At 42.9% G+C, this 22,981-nt stretch overlaps 1 protein-coding gene across 1 annotated transcript in view; it reads right to left on the bottom strand.

Moving 5' to 3' along the window:
• PDLIM4 (PDZ and LIM domain 4) overlaps window positions 1-22,981 on the bottom strand; it is a 136,745-nt gene that overhangs the window by 50,375 nt on the left and 63,389 nt on the right. Inside the window, exon 3 of the mRNA XM_060240498.1 lies at window positions 21,928-22,012. Within this exon, the coding sequence (XP_060096481.1) occupies window positions 21,928-22,012 (85 nt within the window). The remainder of the gene's footprint in view (window positions 1-21,927; window positions 22,013-22,981) is intronic.

The following is a 22,981-nucleotide window of genomic DNA, read 5'->3' as shown; positions in this document are numbered from 1 at the left end:
GTAATAGCCCCCTCCTCCTCATTCGACGTGGTGGTGGGAGCAGGGTGGCTCGCGAGGCATCAACCAGACATACGTTGGGCGGAGCAGATCGTGCGCTTCCCCGACTGGCGATGCGAGCACCACCACTGGAGAACCGAGTGGGGACCCAAAGCACCCCCCCAAAATGAGAGGCTTTGCCTCACACTTGAAGAGATAGGGACAATCCCAAAGGAGTACCGGGACTTGAAAAAGGCTTTTAGTGAGCGGGAGGCCGACAAACTGCCCCCCCACCGCCCCACTGATTGCGCCATCAAACTAATACCAGGGCAGGAACTGCCCAAAGCCAAACTCTACTCGATGGGTTGGGCGGAGAAAGTGGAACTGAGAAAATTCATTGACAAGAACCTGAAGCGGGGGTTCATCCGGCCCGCCACGGCCCCCCATGCTGCCCCCGTCCTGTTTCGCAAGAAGAAGGACGGAAATCTGAGACTTTGCACAGATTTTCACGGGATAAACGGGATTTCTATGTCCAACGCTTATCCGATCCCGCTGATAAAAGACCTCCTAAGCACAGTAGCCGAAGGCAAAGTCTTCACCAAACTCGATCTCCGTGACGCGTACTTCCACGTGTGGATCAAGGAGGGGGATGAATGGAAAACGGCGTTCAACACGCCAATGGGACAGTTCGAGTACCTAGTCATGCCATTCGGACTACAAGGGGCACCGGGGGTATTCATGAATTTTATAAATGAAGTACTGCGGGAATATTTGTACAAGGGGGGGGTGGTGTACCTTGATGACATCATTATTTATTCGAAAGATCTCGAATCGCATGTTCCACTAGTACGAAAAGTATTAACCACCCTGTATCAGAACAAATTGTATGCCAAACTGTCCAAATGTGAGTTCAACAAAACGGAACTAGACTACCTAGGGTTCCGGGTGTCGGGGGAGGGACTAGCCATGGACCCCGCGAAAATCCAAGCCGTACTCGATTGGGAACCACCCCGAACCCGACGGCAGCTCCAATCTTTCATTGGGTTCGCAAATTTTTACCGCGGATTCATAAAGGGGTTCGCACAGGTCATGCTCCCACTCACCGAGCTCCTGAAAACAAAAGGGAAAGGGGAGGAAGCAAAAAAGCCCGGGGCGCGCCTAATTTGGTCGCCCGAGTGCCACCAAGCTTTCAATGAGCTCAAACAGCTATTCACCTCCGAACCGATACTAGCCCACCCAAACGAACTGAAACCCTTTGTGGTGCAATGCGACGCCTCCGACGTCGCCGTGGGAGCCATATTAATGCAGAAAAATGATGAGGGGGAGCTCCGTCCCTGCGCATACATCTCCCACAAATTTTCCAATGAACAGAGAAATTGGTCAGTGTGGGACAAAGAAGCATTGGCGGTCACGTTCGCCCTAAAAACCTGGCGGTCCTGGCTAGAGGGAGCCCGGGTCCCCTTCGAAATTTGGACTGATCACAAAAACCTCGAAGCCCTCACCGGCCGCCGCAAACTGACCGCAAAGCAAATCCGCTGGGCGCGGTTTTTTGCCAAATTCGACTTCGTGCTGAAACACATCCCCGGCACAAAAAACTTTTTGGCTGACGCGCTGTCGCGCATGCCGCAGCACGAAAGCCAGAGGGAAGAGACAATTTACTCCCTCATTCCCCCCTCAGCCGTCGCCGGCGGAGTGACCACCCGGTCAGGGAAACAAACCGGGAACCCCGACCCTCAGCAAAAGGAGCGCTTCGCCGCCGAAGCAGAATTAGAAGGAAACAACCGCCCCGAGGGTCTTGAAAAGGGGGAGGGAGGACTCTGGTTCCACAATGGGAAAATTTACGTGCCCAAAAGCCTGAGAAAAACCGTACTAGAACAATGCCACTCCAGCCGAATCGCAGGGCACTTCGGGTATGTAAAAACCCTCAATTTACTCAACAGACAGTTCTGGTGGCCCAAACTGAAAAGGGACGTGTCAGAGTTTGTGGTCGCCTGCCCAACCTGCATCATGTCAAAACGAAGGGGGGGGGAACCGCCGGGGCACTTGGTCCCCCTCCCCACGGCGAGCCGCCCCTGGGCCGTCGTTTCCATGGATTTCATAGTCGAACTTCCACCTTCCCAGGGGAAGACAGTGATTCTTGTGGTGGTAGATACATTCTCGAAACAAGCCCATTTCATCCCCTGTAAAAAACTCCCCACCGCAAAGAAATTGGCACAGCTATTCTTTAACCACGTGGTCCGCCTCCACTCATTCCCGGACAAGGTCATTAGCGGCCGCGGGCCGCAGTTCGTTGCCAACTTCTGGCGGGAGTTCTGTAAAATCGCCGGCATTGAACAGGGGCTTAGCTCCGCTTACCACCCCCAGACCGACGGACAGACTGAGAGGGTAAACGGGCTTCTGGAACAGTATCTCAGGTGCTATATAAATTACCAACAGACAAATTGGGTTGAACTGCTCCCCTTTGCGGAGTATGGCTACAACAACAGCCTCCACAGCTCCACTAAGACCTCCCCCTTCCAAATTGTCAATGGTTACGAGGGGAAACCCTTCCCAAATCTCCCTCTACCGTCTGGAGCCCCAGAGCCCACTTCATGCCAACAGTGGTGGGAGGGAATGCGTAAGGGGTGGAAGGTAATTCAAGAAAATCTGGAGGAGGCGAAAGAGGAGTACAAACGGCACTTTGACAAAAAGCACGCCCCCCAATGGGAGCTGAAGGAGGGGGAAACAGTGCTCCTGTCAACCAAGAACCTCCCTCTCCCTCAAGGATGCCGCAAACTGGCCTCCAAATACCTAGGGCCTTTCAAGATTAAAAAGGTTATCAATAAGGTGACCGTAGAACTGGAACTGCCCAAGTTACTGAGTAAGATCCACCCTGTGTTTCATTGCAGCCTGCTTCGCAAAGATCCTGGAGCCACATCCTATCACCCTCGCCCTCCAGAACCACCTCCTACTCGAGTGAGGGGCCAGAGCCACCATGAGGTGCAGGAAATCCTAGATTCCAAGATCCAGCGGGGGGTTTTGTACTATCTTATCAGGTGGAAGTATTTTCCCCTGAGCTGTGACGAATGGGTAAAAGCATGTGATGTATCCGCCCCGCAATTGCTCAAAAAATTCCACCTACTGTACCCACACAAGCCCAAGGCGAAGAGCTTAGGGGGGGCAGTATGTCAGAACTTGTAACTTTCTCTGCCTATTGTTAGCCAAACTGACTCCATGTTGTAACCTAACTTTAACACAGAATATATAGTCTAAGCAATTAACCCAAGTGCCTTGCAAATAGCCTAAATACTCTGTGCTCGCTGAAGGGTGACAGATAGGCTCTGGTCAACATCCACAGGTGCCCTTTGAAGCCGGGCCGTTTGGCCTTCGCGATGGGAGAGCATCCTCCCTTCTGATAACAGAGCTTGGGAAAGGAGACGCTTGTCTGTAACCCGTGTGAATGATCGTTTTATTGTACTTTTGCTGAAGGCATAAAATGTAACCAAATGCCGGACTCGGTATTACTGTTATCTCGTAGCTCTAGCACTGTAGTTCTCTAATAAAGATTCTATACTTTGCAACAAGTCTTGGAATCGTCTGAAGTTCGTTCCAGTTCTAACACAAAAGGCTGATCTTGTTTCAAAATAATTTTCACAATCTCTAAGGCAGGGATGTCAAACATGCAGTCCTGCGGGCCAAATCAGGCCCCTGGAGGGCTCCTATCAGGCCCCCAAGCAACTAGCTGTCATCTGCTTCCTTCTCCTCTCTTGCATCCTTCTGCATTACAGCTTGCTTTGCAAGGCTTGCTCAATCGCACAGGAGCTACTGAGCAAAGCCACTATTGGAGAGAGCGTTTGGTTTGCCAGGCTCTCTCAATTGCACAGCAGAGCTACAGAGCCAAGCCTCTCTTCCTTCTATTGGCTGAGGCTCCTCTCCCTCCTGGTTCCCTGGGGAAGGAGGAAAAGAGCCAGAGCTTCCTTTGTCCAGTTCCTGATGCAAAGAAAGCACCTTTAAGATCGAATGCTAATGTTTTAAGCATGTTTTAAGCAGGGGTTTTAAAAAAAAACCCTTTAATTGTGTTTGTCTGTGTTCTTTATAAAGTTTATATCTCTGCTACTTGGCATTACATTTTATGACACAGCCCAACAAGGTCTCATTTATTTCAGATCCGGCCCCCATAACAAATGAGGTCATAACCCCTGCTCTAAGGGTTGCCAGGTGTTCCCTGCGCATTGGTAGGGGATGGTGGGGGGGAGAGTGAGTGGCTAGATCCAAGTTCGAAAACTCCTGGACATTTGGAAATGGATACTGGGGAGGACAGGGACCTCAGTGGGCTACAATGCCATCCTCCAAAACATCCATTTTCTCCAGAGGAATTGATCTCTATAATCTGGAGTCGAGTTGCAATTCTGGTGTGTTGCCAGGTCTCAGCTGGATGCTGGCATGCCTACAGTCTGTAGTATCTGTATAGGTCACAGCATGACATACTTTCACTTTCACTAGCAAGTACTGATGGTCCATCTGGTAGCTCTCTAAGGCCCAGATCTGGCCCAGAACCTTTAGTTGTAGGTAGACTACAAGTATGGATTGTTAGTACCTACTTCTTATGTATTTAGAGTTAAATGCATTAATGTTTATTTTATTCCGTTTCATATTTAGGGTTGCCAAGTCCAATTCTAGAAATATCTGGGGACTTTGGGGGCGGAGCCAGGAGACTTTGGGGGTGGAGCCAGGAGACATTGGGGTGGAGCCAGGAACAAGGGTGTGACAAGCATAATTGAACTCTAAGGGAGTTCTGGCCATCACATTTAAAGGGACAGCACACCTTTTTAAATGCCTTTCTTCCATAGGAAATAATGAAGGATGGGGGCGCCTTCTTTTGGGGCTCATAGAATTGGACCCCCTGGTCCAATCGTTTTGAAACTTGGGGGGTATTTTGGGGAGAGGCACTAGATGCTATACTAAAATTTGGTGCCTCTACCTCAAAACATAGCCCCCCCCCAGAGCCCCCAATACCCGCGGATCAATTCCCCATTATTCCCTATGGGAATCGTTCTCCATAGGGAATAACAGAGTGCCCAGTAGACATTTCCCTCTCCCCATGCTTTCTAAAGCGGGGGGAGGGCCTCCAAACCAGGGAATCCCCTGCCCCCTCCCTCTCTCTCACATACAAATACTTACTGGGTCTTGTTCCTGCAGAACTTTACTTGATCTGAAAATGAAAGCAAAACAGAGGGACGGGCCGTTCTTTGAAGCCCTTCCTGTTTCCTGCTTCCTGCTCAGCCTTAAAGGCACATATTTTAAAAACGGACATGCAGGAGCTCTAAAACTACATGGTGATTGTGAGAGGCTGGGCTTCCCCCACCGGCCAGCTGGCTGGGGGTGGGGAGAAGCCTGTGAAAACGGGAGATCCCCCGCTGGGACCTGGGAAGCCTATTTATATTACACTCCATCCATTTTTACTCGTAGCCCCAGATTTAAATCTGGTATATTTTCTACTTCCATTAGCATTTAAACATAAAACTCCAACAGCCAATGAAATGCCAATATAAAACACTTCATATGTGGGTCAGTAGACGGCTTAGCTTCTGGAAGATGGCAAATGATTAGCTAGCTCTGTCAAATGAAACTGAAAACAAAATTTAAGTAGAATCTACATCATACTCTGTTCAAAAAAAGGTTGAGTAATGATGATATTAGTTTTCTTTCCACATATCATCGAATTCTACAAATATTGAGCTATTTGATTCAGAATCCTATTTAGAATCCGGAATTCTAAAAGATCTCCATCTTTATCACATGGCAGAGAAGGAAAACTTTTTTGTGGGGGAGAAGCGTTGTTTTCAAGCCTAGACTGCCTCAGTGCCCCCAGTCATTCATTCATGCTATTATCTACTACTATTTCCTGTTAGTTTCTTCTTCCACCATCCCAACTATTCCCCAAAGATTCCATAATGAGCTGACTATCCTTCCAAGCTAAAATAAATTTTTACAAATCACTGAATGAGCTGTAAGCACTGTATTTTAAAAATTCAGAGGATGGGCAAAGAACTCAGTGATAAAACAGATGCTTTGTATGCATAAGGTCCAAGGTTCAATGCACTTAAGAATCTCGGCAGGGTTACAAGAAACCTTTGACTTGGAATTCTGCTGCTAGTCAGAGTACACAATACAGTGATCTGATTCAGTACACAGCAGTCTTGGTAGAAGGTCTGTTATTCAGAGTAATGCTTTCCAAACTGAGAAGTAGGTGGAAAAATACATGAAAATGGAGCAGTTAGCCCTAAATGGAGTTGATGGTATTTTTAGGAGTGTATTGCTAGATGTATAAAGTCAGGTAAATGTTACACAAATCTCCCAAATTCTTGGACAGCATGTGGATAAAATCCAGCTAAATTTCAGTCCATGTTTCACTTAATAAATAAAAGAAACACTCTCAATACGGTCTGTTATACACACATCTCTTACTGCTGTAAAAATCTTGACTTCGGATTATGTTCTGTGCCTGCCTTATGCACTATTCTTTTTCCTCCAGTCTATTTATTCTGCAGCTACAATAAAAAGAAAAACCCACACATTTTCTAAATTGGGGTGGAACATCGCTTGTGAAGTGTGTGGAGGTGGCATCCAAAGTTTTTTTTTTAAAAAAGTTTGCAGTTGCCTCATTACAGTTGGACAGTGGCGTCCATAAAGCACCTTCCATTTAAATCCTTACCAAAAAAATCAGGTTTTCTGCATGCATTTTAGCTTTAGTTCATTGAATAAAAGGAAACAGAAAGGCAAAGGGGGAAACTGTTTCTATGAAACTGACAAGCAACTGCGAAGCCCCATTTTCCATATTGCCAAGCACAAGGGGATTCTCTGCTGTTTTTGGCTACTGTGAAAAATGGGAGTCACACAATCACATAATATGGGGGAACATATTGAGTGTACAGAATTCATGGTAAAACCCACTGACACTAGCATTACAAGCTGTAATCGTTGGTGATGTGTGCGCGTGTGCCTGTACAAAGTTGGCTGCAGCTCCACTACGCTTTGCACAGGGCTGCAATTTGTATGCGGAAGGAGTCCTCAGGCACAAGATCTAAAGAGCTTTTTAAATCTTATGCCACTAAATTGAAAAAAACGGGGGGGGGGGGGATTTTTGCTGATGTCCTAGCATGGTTGCATATTAATGCTAATTTCCTGCCCTTTCTTGCAAATTTGCCTGGTTTTCTCTTTGTGATTCTCTAATTTGATCCTGCACAGTCTCTAATTTGATCCTGGCAGTTTTTAAAGAGCTTATCCTGTGCAGATTGCACTCTGTCCTCCAAATGGATTTACCCCCAAGTGATTTTTAAGTTCATCAGTTTCAGAAGGTCCATGTGACTCAGCTGTCATTTCAACGTTAGGCTTCTTGGACACTGCCAAAATGGTCCCGTCCCCCCCCCCCCCCCCGCTCAACACCCCCTTTGTTAAAGGGAAAAATGTTTTCAAAGCTTTAGGCTTCCCATCCCAGTCTCTCTCTTTACATCTCATGTCAATTTCATACCACACTGACATTCCACCCCCTTTATTCTGTTTGCATGCAGCACTGAAATCTTTTCCTCCCCTTTTTACACTGGGGATGCTGCAGGGCCCGATTAACAATTAGGCCCTGGCCTATGGGCCCCCACACCTTCAGGGGCCCTGGGCCAGCTCCCCATCTGGTTTCCCCCCTGCTTGTAGCCCTCCCAGCCTGCAGGTGCAGCCAGCAACTGAGCTGCTCTTTGCCCGACTTGCCTGATGTGGCTGCTGCTGTCATCATTGCCAAGTTTGCCTCTCTCTGCCTCTCCCCTGCAGCTTTGCCAAAGGGGCCTTTGAGAAGGTGCCTGCAGGCTGCAGCAGGGGCCACGGGCAATGGGGCGGGTGCTCTGACTCCGATAATTCCCAAAGGGCCCCCTGAGATTTAAATTGTCTAGGGGCCTCCACAGGGTTTAATCTGGGACTGTCATTTGCCTCCTCTCTAATCCCCCTTTCAAGTCAATATCAGCAGGGAACTAAACTCCATGCAGCTTCTTTTAATCCCCCCCGTTGTTTTTTTAATTCAGTTGATACTAGTGATAGTCTCATATCACTAGACTCAAGCTGCTTGTAAAAATAATTAAACATTTAAAAACAAGAGGGAAATTGAGCTTGTATACCAATGAAGGGGGAGGAAGAAGAAGAAGATATTTGATTTATATCCCGCCCTTCAATCAGAGTCTCAGAGTGGCTCACAATCTCCTTTATCTTCCTCCCCCACAACAGACACCCTGTGAGGTGGTTGGGGCTGAGAGGGCTCTTACAGCAGCTGCCCTTTCAAGGACAACCTCTGCCAGAGCTATGGCTGACCCAAGGCCATTCCAGCAAGTGCAAGTGGAGGAGTGGGGAATCAAACCCGGTTCTCCCAGATAAGAGTCCGCACACTTAACCACTACACCAAACTGGCTGGATGGCAGAAGATGCAGAGTGGGTGGAATGATTTTAATGTGGGTGGGGGAGTGACCTTCAAGGGGCAACAAAATGGCAGGGGGAAGATCTGAGGGAATCTGTATGCTTCTGAATTACTTTCGGCTTTGAAGGGAAAGAAGAGAGAAATTGCCACAAAAGCACTCTCAGTAACAAAAGTTTCTCTCAGTAAACCTGGAAAAACAGCGTCCAGAAAGTGAACTGAACATTAAAGGGAGGAAAACCAATGTAAAATGACAAAGAAAACCTGACGGACATGCATAGTGAAAACAAGAGAGAACTCCAGTGCATAACAGGCCTATGTGTCCAAATGACTCCTTGATTTGTTTGCCATATGGCCTAGCAATGATTGCCATTTTTTCCTTTTGATGAAACCCAGAATCAAGGCATTTCTTATAAAAGTGTAAAGCTGCTTTATGCTGAGCCAGACCATTGTCCCATCTGTCTATGCCAATAACTGTGATCTTATATTTTGAGATAGTTTTGATATGACAGAATCTGGAGCATTTCTAGACCAGATTTTACTATTGCTCAGTTTTGCTCTTGTCCTCTTTGATTGGCGGAGCTGTCCACACAGATAGGTAAGATTCTGGTAGATGTAACTCTGCATTTCCAATTTGTACCTGACCTGTTCTAACAGATTATCTCTGTTTACCCAGTTGTCTATGTTTTATATCAGTATTTACTCTGAAGTGTCTGCTTTGTTGCAGGTGTTTTTTCTTAGCCTCCATGCAATTGTAAAAGTGCATATATGTAAATGATAGTAAACAACTGTAAAAACATGTTTATGTAAATGCACTAACATAGAGAAATCAGAATTTACCTGTTTTTTTTCTCAGCTGAGACAGTAGGCTTAATAAACTGGATACTATTCTTAATAATCTGGAAATCAGATGGCCTTGTTCATATAATCCTCCAGGAGAACCGTTTTTCTCATCTTGGACTCTGAACAAACTATCTCTCTGTATTATTATTAAATAAGTATCCGCAGAGTTTTCCAAATGATTCAGCACAACATAAAACAGAAACTGACAATGTTCAGTACAGTCCAGAAAGGCTTTTTCCCTCAAGCAGAACCAAAGAATTGGAATTATTTACCTAAAGAATTGGTTGCTTGGTTACAAATGGAGCTACATTAGAATTGTAACAAATGAATGCAGAGTGATTTATTCTCAGGAAGTGACTGTGTGGAAAACAGACATTAAGAACTGAAGGCGTCACTGGCTTCAGTCACATTGGTAAAATACAGCAAGATAAAAATAGGAACTTTATATAATTTATGCAGTTTTAAAAGCAAAAACATCAAACCCCTCCCCTAAATTTCACTTGTAAATTACTATAGTTGAGGATACAATCCTGGCTATCTGAAACTGTTTGAAGCTAAGCTGAATTTTTCTATGTACTTGGCTGCAATAAATCCTGCAGAAGCCAAGTATTGAGATAGGTATGATTCCATTATTGAAGCACAGGGAAATGTAGTGTTTTCAAGTCCACAGTCTACAAGAGGGCTCCTGACCTGTCAGAACTAAGTAGAAGAGAAAATTTCACTGGGAAATTCCACTATGAACTTTTTCACTGCTGGGAAGGATCCTCTTTCCTCATTCAGTTCCAAGAGGAACTGAAATGACAGTTAATGTAGTGCTACATTTCTCATGGAAATCTGCCCCAAAATCTTCTTCATATTTATGTATAATTTAGTCTCTTTCAGCAATCATTTGGCTTCTTTCCATAGTTTTTGTTTTCAACTTAATTTTTAACTGTTCCCGCATGGTGAACTGGCTCTCTCCTGACAATTATGAATCATTAGTCAATTACCCAATCTTTTTTCCCCTTGGGGAGGTAGAGGATAACTCAGTGAACAATATATATGGCTGTGATAAACCATTACATCTTCTTTAGAGGACACAGGCAATTGAGGAATATATTAATTTGTAAGTTTTAATGCAGTGTGTTTAGACCCTGAAATCTAACTACTCTAGTGATAAAAGTAGCAAAGAAACCATCCTGATTGGAAATATTTATTGGCTTAATTTCTAAATACAACATTTTAAAAATACAGTAATAATTTTATATTAAAACAGTAAATTTAGGTATCACTGTAATAGCACTATTATATTCCTATCTTTGAGTATATCTCTAAATAATAATACAATATACCACAATTTATTCTCAGGAAGTGACTGTGTGGAAAACAGACGTTAAGAACTGAAGGCGTCACTGTGTCCCCCCACGGGCTTCAGTCACATTGGAAAAATACAGCAAGGTAAAAATAGGAACTTTATATAATTTATGCAGTTTTAAAAGCAAAAACATCAAACTCCTCCCCTATTACTTGTAAGTTACGATGGTTGAGGATACAAGTCTTGAGTAAAGACTCCAAAAATGTTCACATGACCAGCAGCTAATCTCCAGGACCTCAGAAAGCAGTCTTTCTCACAATTCATACTACACTCCTGAGATATTGCTGATCTTGTTAAATTTTAGCTCACCATCATTTATTTGGTTTAACTTGGAGTATATGGATTGGTTTTACCTGTTTTATTAGTCTATTGTGACCCAACCTGAGCCTGCTTGCGAGGGCAAGCGAGATAGAAATCCCAATAAATAAATAAATATTTGCTATTTGAGATCCATTAAAAATACATCCAAAGGGTTAAACCTAGGATCCCATGTATGCATAGTATGTACTCTACTGCTGAGCCACAGCTCTTTCTCAGATTCAAATTAAATTCAATGATCACCTTGCCACTTAAACTGGAAACTGGAAACAACTAAGCATGGCTAAATGAAACAACTGATGATTAAGGATGGTCCAGAAATAAAACAGTGGCCAAATATCACAATCTATCTTGAAATACCCCATAACTCTAGATAATTTAAGGATTTGTGGGCCTCTTAGCCTAGTCCATGCCAAAGCCTGATGAGATAATACAGGTCAGTGCTACTAGTGATGCATCAATGGACTGGGCCTAGTTCATCTAGGGCTGCCAACCTCCAGGTGACCCTGGAGATCTCCCACTATTACAATTGATCTCCAGGTGACCAAGATAAGTTCTCCTGTAGAAAATGGGTGCTTTGGGCAGTGGACTCTATTGAATTATACCTAGGGTTGCCAAGTCCAATTCAAGAAATATCTGGGGACTTTGGGGGTGGAGCCAGGAGACTTTGGGGGGTGGAGCCAGGAGACATTAGGGGTGGAGCCAAGATCAAGGCTGTGACAAACATAATTGATCTCCAAAGGGAGTTCTGGCCATCACATTAAAAGGACAGCACACCTTTTCAATTCCTTCCTTCCATAGAAAATAATGAAGGATAGGGGCACCTTCTTTTGGGGCTCATAGAATTGGACCCCCTGGTCCAATCTTTTTGAAACTTGGCGGGTATTTTGGGGAGAGGCACTAGATGCTATACTGAAAATTTGGTGCCTCTACCCCAAAACACAGCCCCCCCAGAGCCCCAGATACCCGCCAGAGCCCCAGCCCCCCCAGAGCCCCAGATTTTCTATGGGAATAAATCTCTATAGGGAATAACAGAGTTCCCAACAGACATTTCCCTCCCCCTGCTTTCTGATAACCCTGAAGTGGGGGGAGGGCCTCCAAACTGGGGGATCCCCTGTCCCCACCTGGGGATTGGCAGCCCTAATTATACCCTGCTAAGGTCCCTCCACTCTGCAAACCACATCTTCCCAAGGCTCCATGCCCCAAATCTCCAGGTATTTTCCAATCCAGAACTGGCAACCCTAAGTTCATCACTGCCACTTCTATTAAGCCCAGAAACAGATATGAAATTCTGAATCACAGACAGGGTGTTTTAATGTTTGTCGATACCTCAGCCTGTAAAGTTCTCCCAGGAATCCTTACTGTAAAATTTGGTTATTGTGATGCCATCCTTATTTGTGATTCATGCTAGTAAGAGCATCAAGTTGAAATGGAGTAAAGCAACAAAATGCTTTACTTGGTAGAAAAACTACTTGGTAGCTTTTCTTAGTAGAAAAACTACTATAATAGATGGTAATTCTTCCAGTAATCACATCAGATTAGTTTAAATGATATATTTAATTTATTAATTTAAATTAATTAAATTAGGGTTCCATTTTGCATTAATATCATTTTGCTACACCAACTTCTCTGCTTTCACAGTAAACACAATATTCACTGTGATTTTATGAAGGAGAAAATATCAGTGTTTTCTGTCAGCTTTCTCACTAGCAATTTGATCTGAAGAACTCAGTTGTCTTCAAAACAGCAATGCCATTTGAAGGAGGGGAGGGCAGGGAAGAGCCCTGTACAAATTCTTTCCATTCATGGTTGATTTGAATAACAGTAGCTGTATTGCTTCGGCATGTTTCTGCCATTAAATCAGTCCTCAGACATGCTTGGCGTTCCCATGTGATTGGGAATCTAAAATTGTGCCAGGGTATTATCTCATCCTTTGTTTTCTCTAAAAGCACCCCCCCACACTCACACACACTTTTGCTATGCATCTTATTAAATTAAACTAAATTTAATTTAATATCATGGTTTCAATTTAAAAAATCTTTTTTTACATCTTTCTTGTAATAGAATGAAGCTTAATGTAACAGGAAAAAAATATTCTCCAGAAGGATTCGAGTATAGTTGGCAGAGCTATTTTTATAGCAGGAACTCCTTTGCATATTGGGCCACACATCCAATGCAGCCAATCCTCCTGGAGTTTACAATGCTCTTAGTACAGGGCCTACTGTAAACTCAGGGAGGATTGGCTACATCAGGGTTGTGTGGCCTAATATGCAAAGGAGTTCCTGCTACAAAAAAGCCCTAATAGTTGGTATGTAACATCTTGAGTCAAGCTTCACATCAACCACCTGAATCTTGATTCAGGCTTCCAATCCTATTATATTTGCCCATCAAGAAATATTAATGCTCTTTGTTGAGGCCCTGGCCATCTGTTTGCTTGTCAAACAAAACTATGATAATAGGGCCATTTAGAGTAAGGTCGCTTGGTCCCTTCATCTTGCCAGTGGGGGATTTGGGGGGCATTCTGTGAATGGGCAGGGATAACCCCAATGCACTGACATCACCCAGAAGTGATGTCATCATGTTGGGGCAGTGGGTTCATGGAGGACCCATCACTCTCCAGCCCGTGGCAACTGCCAGGGCCCCCAAAGGAGAGGCAGGCAGCAGCACCAAACATACTTCTCTTTCCTGTCAAATGCTGCTGCTGTTCCTGCAGCCGCTAGCAACACTGAGCTCTGTCCTTCCCAATGCCTGGCTGACACACAGGGGAGGTGAGGGGCTGGCAACTTTTTCCTGCAAGACAGCCCCTTCTCCAGAGATAGCCTTTAAGGAGACCCAGAGGGTGATGAGGAGCTGCCCCTTACACTTTGGCTTCGACCTGTGGAATCCTGTGCTTTTCACTCCGGCCTCAGCAGTCATTTCTACTCCCTCTGCCCTTATTAATCTTTCATAGCTTGGTCCACACTGAAATGGGGAAGGGAGCAGGGTGGAGATGATTATTGCACACAGTAGGCTTGATTAAACAGAGCAGACATAGTAGAAGAAGCTGCTTTTCTTCCCTTCCTCCTTTGTTCTTTGGGGGTTGGCTGGAGACATGTGAGAAGTGTTTCCCCCGGGGTATGCAAGTGACCAGAGTTGTGGGAAGTTAAAAAAACAATTTGGAGAGATATGTCTGTGGCGATTTCCTACCATTTGCAGAAAAATCGGCAGCCCAATCATAACCATGACTTACTCAGAAGTATGTCAATTGCGATGTCAGTGCATAGGGATGGGCATGCACAGTGCAGCTGGTTGGCAACGAGAAGAATCCCCAAGAACCAGGGGATTCCCTGCCCAGACCTGGAGAATGACAACCCTAATTCAGGCTAATTAATGACAGTCAAACTCATCATAGCCATGTCATTTAAATTAACAGGAATGTTGTTAAAGCAGACAAAAACACCTTTAAATAACACTGGTCTTTTAAGGCTTTAAAAACACTGTATTCAACAAATTGGAACATCAGAATTGGAACCCTAGATGTTTGCTTAGGTTTTAGCTGGGTCATATTACTGGAAGAATGCAACTGGCAATAGTTTACAAAACAAATAGATTATAATGTTATTATATACTAAATATGTGCATAATTTTGTACAGTGATATCCTTAGCATACTTTACAAAAAATTATAAAAAGGAAGTGTGAAGTCCCCTCCCAGTGGCCCCACCCCTCGGGGCGGCCGTGGCGCAAAAGGGGTTGTAAGGAGGCGAAGGGCGCTTGTGGCCTTAGATTATGAAGGGGAGTGGACGTTACTGCACACCACCACCTCCTCCATGGAGTCAGGCACCGGGCTTCTCTCTCTCTGGGGTCACCTGTCAATTCTCCATTTTCTCGCCTCCCCGACCATCAGCGCTTCCTCCTTTTATCCTCCCTTCACCTCTGTGCCTTCAAACACCTGCCTTCCCCATTTCCCGGTGCGTCTGCTCGTCACCAGCCTTCCCTGGTCATTGGTGGCACTGCCGTTGCATCCCTCTTCTCCCCAACCCATTCTGCCTCCTCTGCTGCCGGTCCCACCCTCCGAGACCATGTCGAGGGGTGTGGTGCCGGTTGCGCCAGCCACGGCCGGCCTGAAGGCTTCAGGGCTGTCTAAGGGTGTCTCCTTCCCTCCCCTGCCTTCCTGGGTGGCTGGGAGGAGCACCGTTTCCACCCTGGAGGAGGGCCAAGGTGCCGACGCACAGCCCGTCCTTGGCTGAGTGCTCCGACGGCGGCCAGCTTGCGCCTCTGCCGATGCCCCAGGACGCCCCCCACCAGGCACGATGGTAGGTGGGTTCCGGGGTGTGCTGGGGACGGTCTTCGGGTGGTGGGTGGCGGTGGGCCTGCTCCTGCCACCGTGCCAGGGGTCTGGCGAGGCCAGACCCGTGCGGGGGCTGAGAGGCGGTGGAGCGTGGCAGCCCGGACAGGAAGCTAGCAAAATATTCAGGATCTATGATATGTTTAATTTATGTATTTATTTATAGCATTTATAGTTTTCTTGAAAGAAAGAAAGAAAGAAAGAAAGAAAGAAAGAAAGAAAGAAAGAAAGAAAGAAAGAAAAGAATTTCATACTCTGATGACTTATTTTGCTCATTATTCTTTTACAGACAGTGCTCTGAAAAAGATACTTTAGAGCAATGAACAAGGATCATTGCTAAGTAAACCATGCCAGAGTTTCTGGAGTGAACATTCAGAAAAGTTCTTTAACTACTGCTGCTCAGATCCCAACCGTGTTGATTATCTGAACAAAAAAGGCTATTACTTCACAGCTGATCAATTTATTTATTTATTCTATGATTTGTATCCCGCCCTTCCCACAAAAATGGCTCAGGGTGGCTCACAACAGAATCTGAAACTATATGCTCAGCCCACTAATATACAATCGAAGCATATTTACTCATAAGTGTTTCACTGAGCTTAATAAGGCTCATTCCCTACTAAGTGCATACAGAACTTCAGTCTGGATTGTTTCATTCATAATTACATGGAATTTAATGTAATGAATGACTGTGCCTTTGCTGTTGGTTGTTAGGAATAATGTTGATTTGAATGCAGTTTGTAAGTTGGTTCTCATTACTATTACACATCTCTTGTTTCTCAAATGTTCTTTGCTTGCAACAAAGATCACTGCAGTACCTGAACAAAAACCTAAGATAACTTTACAAATAATTGCACATCATTTAGGAGAACAATCTTTAGACTGTCTTGCATTCCCTCAAATAGGCACGCTCTATGAGCGTGGGGCAGGCATTTCCAGTGCTGACATGTGCATTCTTAATCACACAGATATTGTTTGAATATTTTCTATACCCCACCAATATAATGTGTATTTAGGAAAGCTTGACATGTACCACCAGATCCATCAAGCCTCTACAACTGTCCACTAACATAAGAGGTATTGGATAATTGAGTTCTACATGATGAGATAGAACCACATGTTGAGGTACACCTCATATCATGGAGGTACACAGAAAAGACACCACACAAAGGATGTTTTACTGGCATTATGTGAAACATGTAGACTGGCTCATTTTTCTATCAGTTTCAATTTCAAATTCATATTATGATGACAACTATTTTTCACAAAGACTTACAGCTCTGAAAAAAGGAACTATTTAATTTCTGTTCCTTAGTAGAAAGTGAAGTCTTTCATTGTGCCCTTCATTGTAAAACATTCTGGTCCTTCATTGTAAAGACCCCATTGACGGTCGTACAGAAAATTATGTTCAAAATCATATTGGTTAATATATGTAACAACTACATACATTTTGACTCTAATTAGTCCTTCCTGACAACTAATCCTCCCTCCCACCTTCTCTCTACCTATATGTAATTGTTGAGGAAATCTTGTTTCAATGTATCTGAAGAAATGTGCAAGCACATGAAAGTTTATATCCAGATTTAAACTTTGTTGATCTAAAGGTGTCTCTGGAGTCAAACGTTCTTCAACTACATACCTGAATATTCTACTCCAAGCTGAGGGTAATCCTGAAAGCCTTACTCTTTTCACTAGAACATGCTATGAAGCCAGTCAGATAGGATCTTAGGTTTCTGGGGTCAAAGTTGAAGTGAGCAGCAATCAAAACTGAATATGAGTCCATTGATATAATTACATGTTGATCACTTAAAATTAATGTAATAATTGTATTGATTAGTTTCTTGTGCATGTAAAGCTGACTATGTACAGAAGGTAGCATAGTCAAGAGCTCACTTTTAACACACTTTTCAGTGACACGCAAGAAATGATCTTGTGTGCCACTTAGTACACGACTGTCTCATCATGGTGAATTGAAGGAAACCAAATGTACACAGCAATTTCTGCTGACCACCAAATTTCAAGTAAAGCAGCCTCAAAGTCTGACAATAAATGCTTTTAAAGTATTTGAGTTTTAAGGCTTTGCTTTTAAAAATATGTTCGCTACACATGTAAGCAATTACAGTTAGCAAAGCAAAGTAAAGAGATGTTGAAGTGAACCTTCTGCTGTAGCATTCTAAGTGCTTGTTTTCATATGAAATGCAGCAGGGATAATTAGACTCGCTCAATTTTCATGACTGAACTGGGAATGTTCTTCTAAAATGGTTTTGTGGCGTCTCCCAACCTGCCATTTATTTCAGAAACGTCACAGGTCATTTGTAACTCCTTGCTTTGTTAACTTTTTATTTAAGAATGCTATGATTGAAAACATGCTGTATTATATTATCCCAAAATTCAACATTATATTTCTTTTTACATAATGGAGTTACATGCCTTGAAAATTCATATTCAATTTTAAGCAAAATTTCATTGCTCTCCTGCTAATAGAATCCTCGTTGCTCTCCTGTTAATAGAATCCTGCCATACAGGAAATCAATTTGGCTAAATGCATGTTAGTTTAGCATGATACTAATCCTATCATTACTGACACAAAGAACTTCAAAAAGGGAAAGGGAAAAGATTATAATTTCTGTTTTTAGCATTTATATAAAAGTGTGGAGGTGTGGTTGGCTCAATTAAAGGTAGTTGCTTATTCTATCAGGATCCCAGACTGAAGTGGACCTTACACAACTAGGTCTAAGGACCATTCTTTGGCTTCCATACTTTCCTGATGAAAATGCAATCAAGGGCATCAGACTGCTAATTGTCAGGTACTAGTGGCTGGTTTATAATGAAGGACATTTTGCTAAAGATACCTAAGACTGAATTCATCAGAAACCATCAAATATTAGGAAATGAACCAGTGACCTTGCTGTAAAAAGCTCTGCAGTGCATTTCTAACCCCATTTTTTCCTGTTACAGTTTCTTCCCTGAGAAGCTCCACAAAGCTGCCAGTACCCATTTTGAAGCAGTCCTTTTTTTAATTTCCCCCCTAATGACCAAGAATCTGCAACTACTGTCAATTAACAAGAACAGAGTCTGACCTCACAGCCTGAAACATGAGTTTTCAATCTTTGCTGTGCCAGCAAACTGTCAAATCTGACAATAGGCAAGTGGTCAAGAAAGCAAACATCACTGTTCTTTTATCAACACCATATGGATATATTTTGACTAACATTCTATAAGAAACAAAGCACAAGAGCATTTATAGCAATTCAGTCTTTTCTTCAGTGGCACAGGCATTCTTTGTTTTCTAGAGGAGGAGAAATACCTCTGCTGCGGTCATGGTTATAAACTTCTAAATGGAGCTTATAATAAAGATAGTGAAACAAATTAGAATAATTTATGTATAGTACTTTAGAATGTTCAGAGCTGTAAAGCAAGCCAGTATTATATCAGTCCCATATTGCAGATTTGGGGTGTGTGTGAGAGAACTGGCTTTCTTTCATCCATGGCAGAGACAACAGACTTTCTTCTTTAAAGATTTGTCTTTTAGAAAACTACAGCTTAGTTTTTATCTCTACAACTATGAACTTAAAACAACTTTTTGAAGAAAGCAAGTAGACCTTCAAAAATTAAGTAACTGCTTGTGAAGTGCTTCTGGATAGGAATCATTTTTGTTCTATCATCTATCTCTCTTTAAAAAAAAAAAAAAAAAAAAGTCTGGATTCTTACTACAGACACACATAGAAGCCTGGACTATCAATTTTAAGTATGTGTGTGTGGGAAGTCAAATAGTTCCTCCTTTTATGCAGTTTTCCCCACTTTAAATCACAGTAATCTGTTAAAAAACACAAAATAAGTAATTATAGAGGTGTATATAACATGCAGTTTTGCCCTTGGCATGAGTCACATTGTTAATGTCAGGGTAATAATAACCTTCCCCAAATAGGTATGTTTGCACATAATTAAAGGGGAGGGGGGAAGCATAACTGATAGTTCACAGGGAGTACCAGCTAATGGACTTCTCATGTTATTATTTGCTCTTCATTGGTTCTTGAACTAGTGACTATCTAACAGTGACCGAAGCTGGGGACATGATGCCAGATTAGACAAATGACTGATCTCTTTATTCCAGTCATACGTAAAATATAACCAGGGATGGAATTCTAGCAGGAGCTCCTTTGCATATCAGGCCACACACCGCTGATGTAGCCAATCCTCCAAGAGCTTACAAGGCTCTAATATGTGTGGCCTAATATGCAAAAGAGCTCCTACTAGAATTCCACCCCTGGATATAGTGAAGCAAATTCAAGCAACATTGGGACTGCAAACATAAAAACAAAAGATTTTGCTAGAGAGCAGAAAAAAAGTTGCTAATACTGAGCGGAGGGTGAAATGGAAGATCTGAGGGTTAGAAAAACTTGCTGCGTCACTGATTTAGTGTTCTTTCTCCCACATTCATGTTAGTATCTTATTAAAGAGGAACTTCCTGTGATTTGATGGAACACATATCTCAGCTTATCTGGCCATTGTTCTCCTCAAGGTGCTCCTTTATTTTTTTTTTATTTTTGCCCATTGCTTTAAAACTATTGTGGTGTCTTGATTGATGGGTTCATTGGTGGAATTGTGTATGCTTTTGCATAACAAAACAGAGAAAATGGTTATGAGAAAAAACAAAACACAGGCAGAGTCACTAGGATGGGGGAAGGGAAGAGACAGCAGTAAAAGTTTCAACCCAGGGTTCTTTCCTGAATTTCTAATTCTTATTTAAAAAAACAAAGAAAGAAAAAATAACCTTGTAAAAGAAAACATGCATTCTACTTGGGTGCTCAGTAAGAGTAAATCGTCTGTCTTCCAGTGCTCTGGACAGAAAGTGCAAAGGCACTGGGAAGACTGATAAGTATCTACTTTGGCAAAGAACTAACCATCTAAATACATCTGATCTGTGTTTGGTTTTCTGCTGTTTTGTTTTACAATGTCCCTGGGAAATGCCAACAGCATTTTGTATATTAAGGATAGGAAACAACCCGGGATTACAGGAGATATGAAATATGAGACTGGTCAGGAGGAGTATTCCAGCATGCCAAAAATATAATGAGAGACATAAAGGGTTGCCTAGTCCCTCCACTGCTGCAGCGGGAGACTTGTTACTCAAGCGTGCTTTGTGTGTGTGGCACAATGACATCACTTGGAAATATATTCCGACTGATTTTATGGCCTTTTAGGAGGATCATGAGATTATGTCCCTAGGGCTGCCAAGCTCCTGCTAGGGGTGGGGGATCCCCTGCCCTGGAGGGCCCCAACACACCGGCAGGGAGCAGGCCACTAGAGGGATCCCCGCCCCCAAAGAGCCCCATTGTGTGCACCATCCCCAGCACAATGATGTCACCCTGAAGTGATGACATTGTGCCAGGGACATTACGTTAGGGATGCTCTAGGACTCATGATAAAACTCTATGGTACCATAGAGGTTTTAGCACGATTCCTAGAGCGCCAAACTGGAAACACTCTAGGATTCATGGTAAAGCTCTATGGTACCATAGAGTTTTTAGCACGAGTCCTAGAACATCCCTGGCACGATGTCACTTCTGAGTTACGTCATTGCTCCAGGGACGGTGCGTGCTGACGGGGCTCTTCAAGGGGAGGGATCCCCCTGGTGGCTTGCTCTCGATCTGATGAGATTGGGTTAGTCTGGGCTACTCAGGGCAGGGCAGGGCAGAGATATTCCTATAGCAAAGATTATATCTCCAGTGGGTGTGAAGCACTCATGTGGTTCTTGGTAGATATTCTCAACTGCCATTTATAGTGAACTTAAACGAGTAAAGATTTGTCTTTACGCTAGATTTCTGAAATGACCTGGGTCCACACTAAGGGTTACACAATAATAAAAACCAAAAGAATATAGACCAGTCATACTGTGCATGAAGTATGTTGTACCTTAAGAGAGCTCCAATGAGATCAGCAGTGATCCAAGGCTACTGGGAAAACTCTCTTTTTATTGAGATTCAGAAAGTAAGCATTATGTTACCTGCCTCTCTACCCCACTCCCAATTTATGTGGGCAGATGTCCCCATATGCAATTTAGTTTAGACTGAATGGAAATAAAAAATTAAATCACTCACTTCCACTCAGCCTTTCAAAGGACTGCATTGACAACATACTGTTGTGTACACCTCTGCCCTTTGTGGGGTAGAAAGCCATATTTAACTTCCTTTGGGGGTTCTGTTATGCTGCTTTTAAATTTGGTAAGGGGCCCATACACTTCACTATACTATGACTGAGTGATAATAATTAATGGAATGTTTTGGAAAATATCTAACTGTTGAAAATGTTTGACAGAATAAATTGCTCTAATTTATCAAGTTAGGAAACAAAGGCAGAATGTGCTGGTCAACACTTTATGCTTGCCCCCTGGTGAGAATTTGAAACACATCATAAGACCATACTTGTTATGTCAAAAGCGGGTTATTGCTTCATGCAGCTTATCTTACATCATAGGACTGTAGTGATGATTAATAAAATGCAAATTAATGTAGTGATGATTAATATAATGCTCTCATTAGAGTACTGAAAAATACATAGCAGAATTGCATTCACTTCCATCAATAAGTTTATAAATGGATTGCTCTGGGAAACAAAAAGGTTGCCTTCCTGTTCTTAATAAATAGCAAATATGGTATATAAAGTAACATCCCCATACCTGTGGTTCTGGTTCTACATTGACTCGGTAAGCTTGTGCTTTTCCATCCTCTAAAATATTAGGAGACCAAGCTTTGTTTTCAGCTCTGCAATGAAAAATCCAAAGTCAAAAGTTTGCTGTATAACAATAAAGCTTGTAACTGTGCACCAAATATAACCTTTAATATGATAAAGATGGTACTGCATTTTAGAGTATATTCATACTACATTAAAAAGTACAAATTTCTTGAAAAAGTGCTTGATATATCCTATGATTCCATTCCTATTAATAATTTATCTTCCAATTCTTGTGCTCCTAACACTGCTTTGATAGGATATCCAATAAGATAATTGGCACTTAACAATTTACTTACTTGCTATGGTTAAGAGAAAGGGCTGCATTTAGATGTCATAAAAAGCTGTCATTAAGTCCTCATTATGAACGAACAAAGCTGTTTAGCATAAACCCCTTACTCTGTTGCTTGTCTCGCATGAGCCCTTCACTCTGCCTTCACACCTTCCTACTTAATTATGATAAGATTTATACAAAATTTCCTGGTTTGATTAAGTTTGAATTCATTGTCTATGAATGTGAACTGGATTTTGATTACATCACACAAACTAGGATTCTAAACCTCAATTTAATCCCAGTTTAGAATTCCATTTTGTGTGGAGTACACAAAATCCAAGACATTCAGTGGGTTTAGGGGGATATAGCTTTGTTTAGGATTGCACTGTTCTTGGCTGAACTTTCTTTGCCTTCTAAAGATTAGGCATCGTGGCTTGGCTTACACTCTGTATTTCTCATTTTGGTAAATGAAAGAATTGAGGGAAGAATCAAGACTTTTCTGTGCATAGCACAGAACTTTCCATTCAGCCTTAGCAGTCTTACACATGACATTTTGGAAAATGTTATGAAGCTTATTCCTGGTAGTTACAGCTCACTGTTGCAAACCAGAATCTCTTATTGAACCTATCTCCTGATCTCCCCAATGCCAGAGATTAATTTAGTTTAGGCATTTTAAGACAGGAACAGATACAGGGCAAGTAAAAATTTTAACCTAGGAAATAATATG

The sequence above is a fragment of the Heteronotia binoei genome, chromosome 5 (genome assembly GCF_032191835.1).
Source record: "Heteronotia binoei isolate CCM8104 ecotype False Entrance Well chromosome 5, APGP_CSIRO_Hbin_v1, whole genome shotgun sequence".
NCBI classification, from domain to species: domain Eukaryota; kingdom Metazoa; phylum Chordata; class Lepidosauria; order Squamata; family Gekkonidae; genus Heteronotia; species Heteronotia binoei.
The sequence above is the reverse complement of the archived record's forward strand: the minus strand, read 5'-3'. Positions and strand labels throughout refer to the sequence as shown.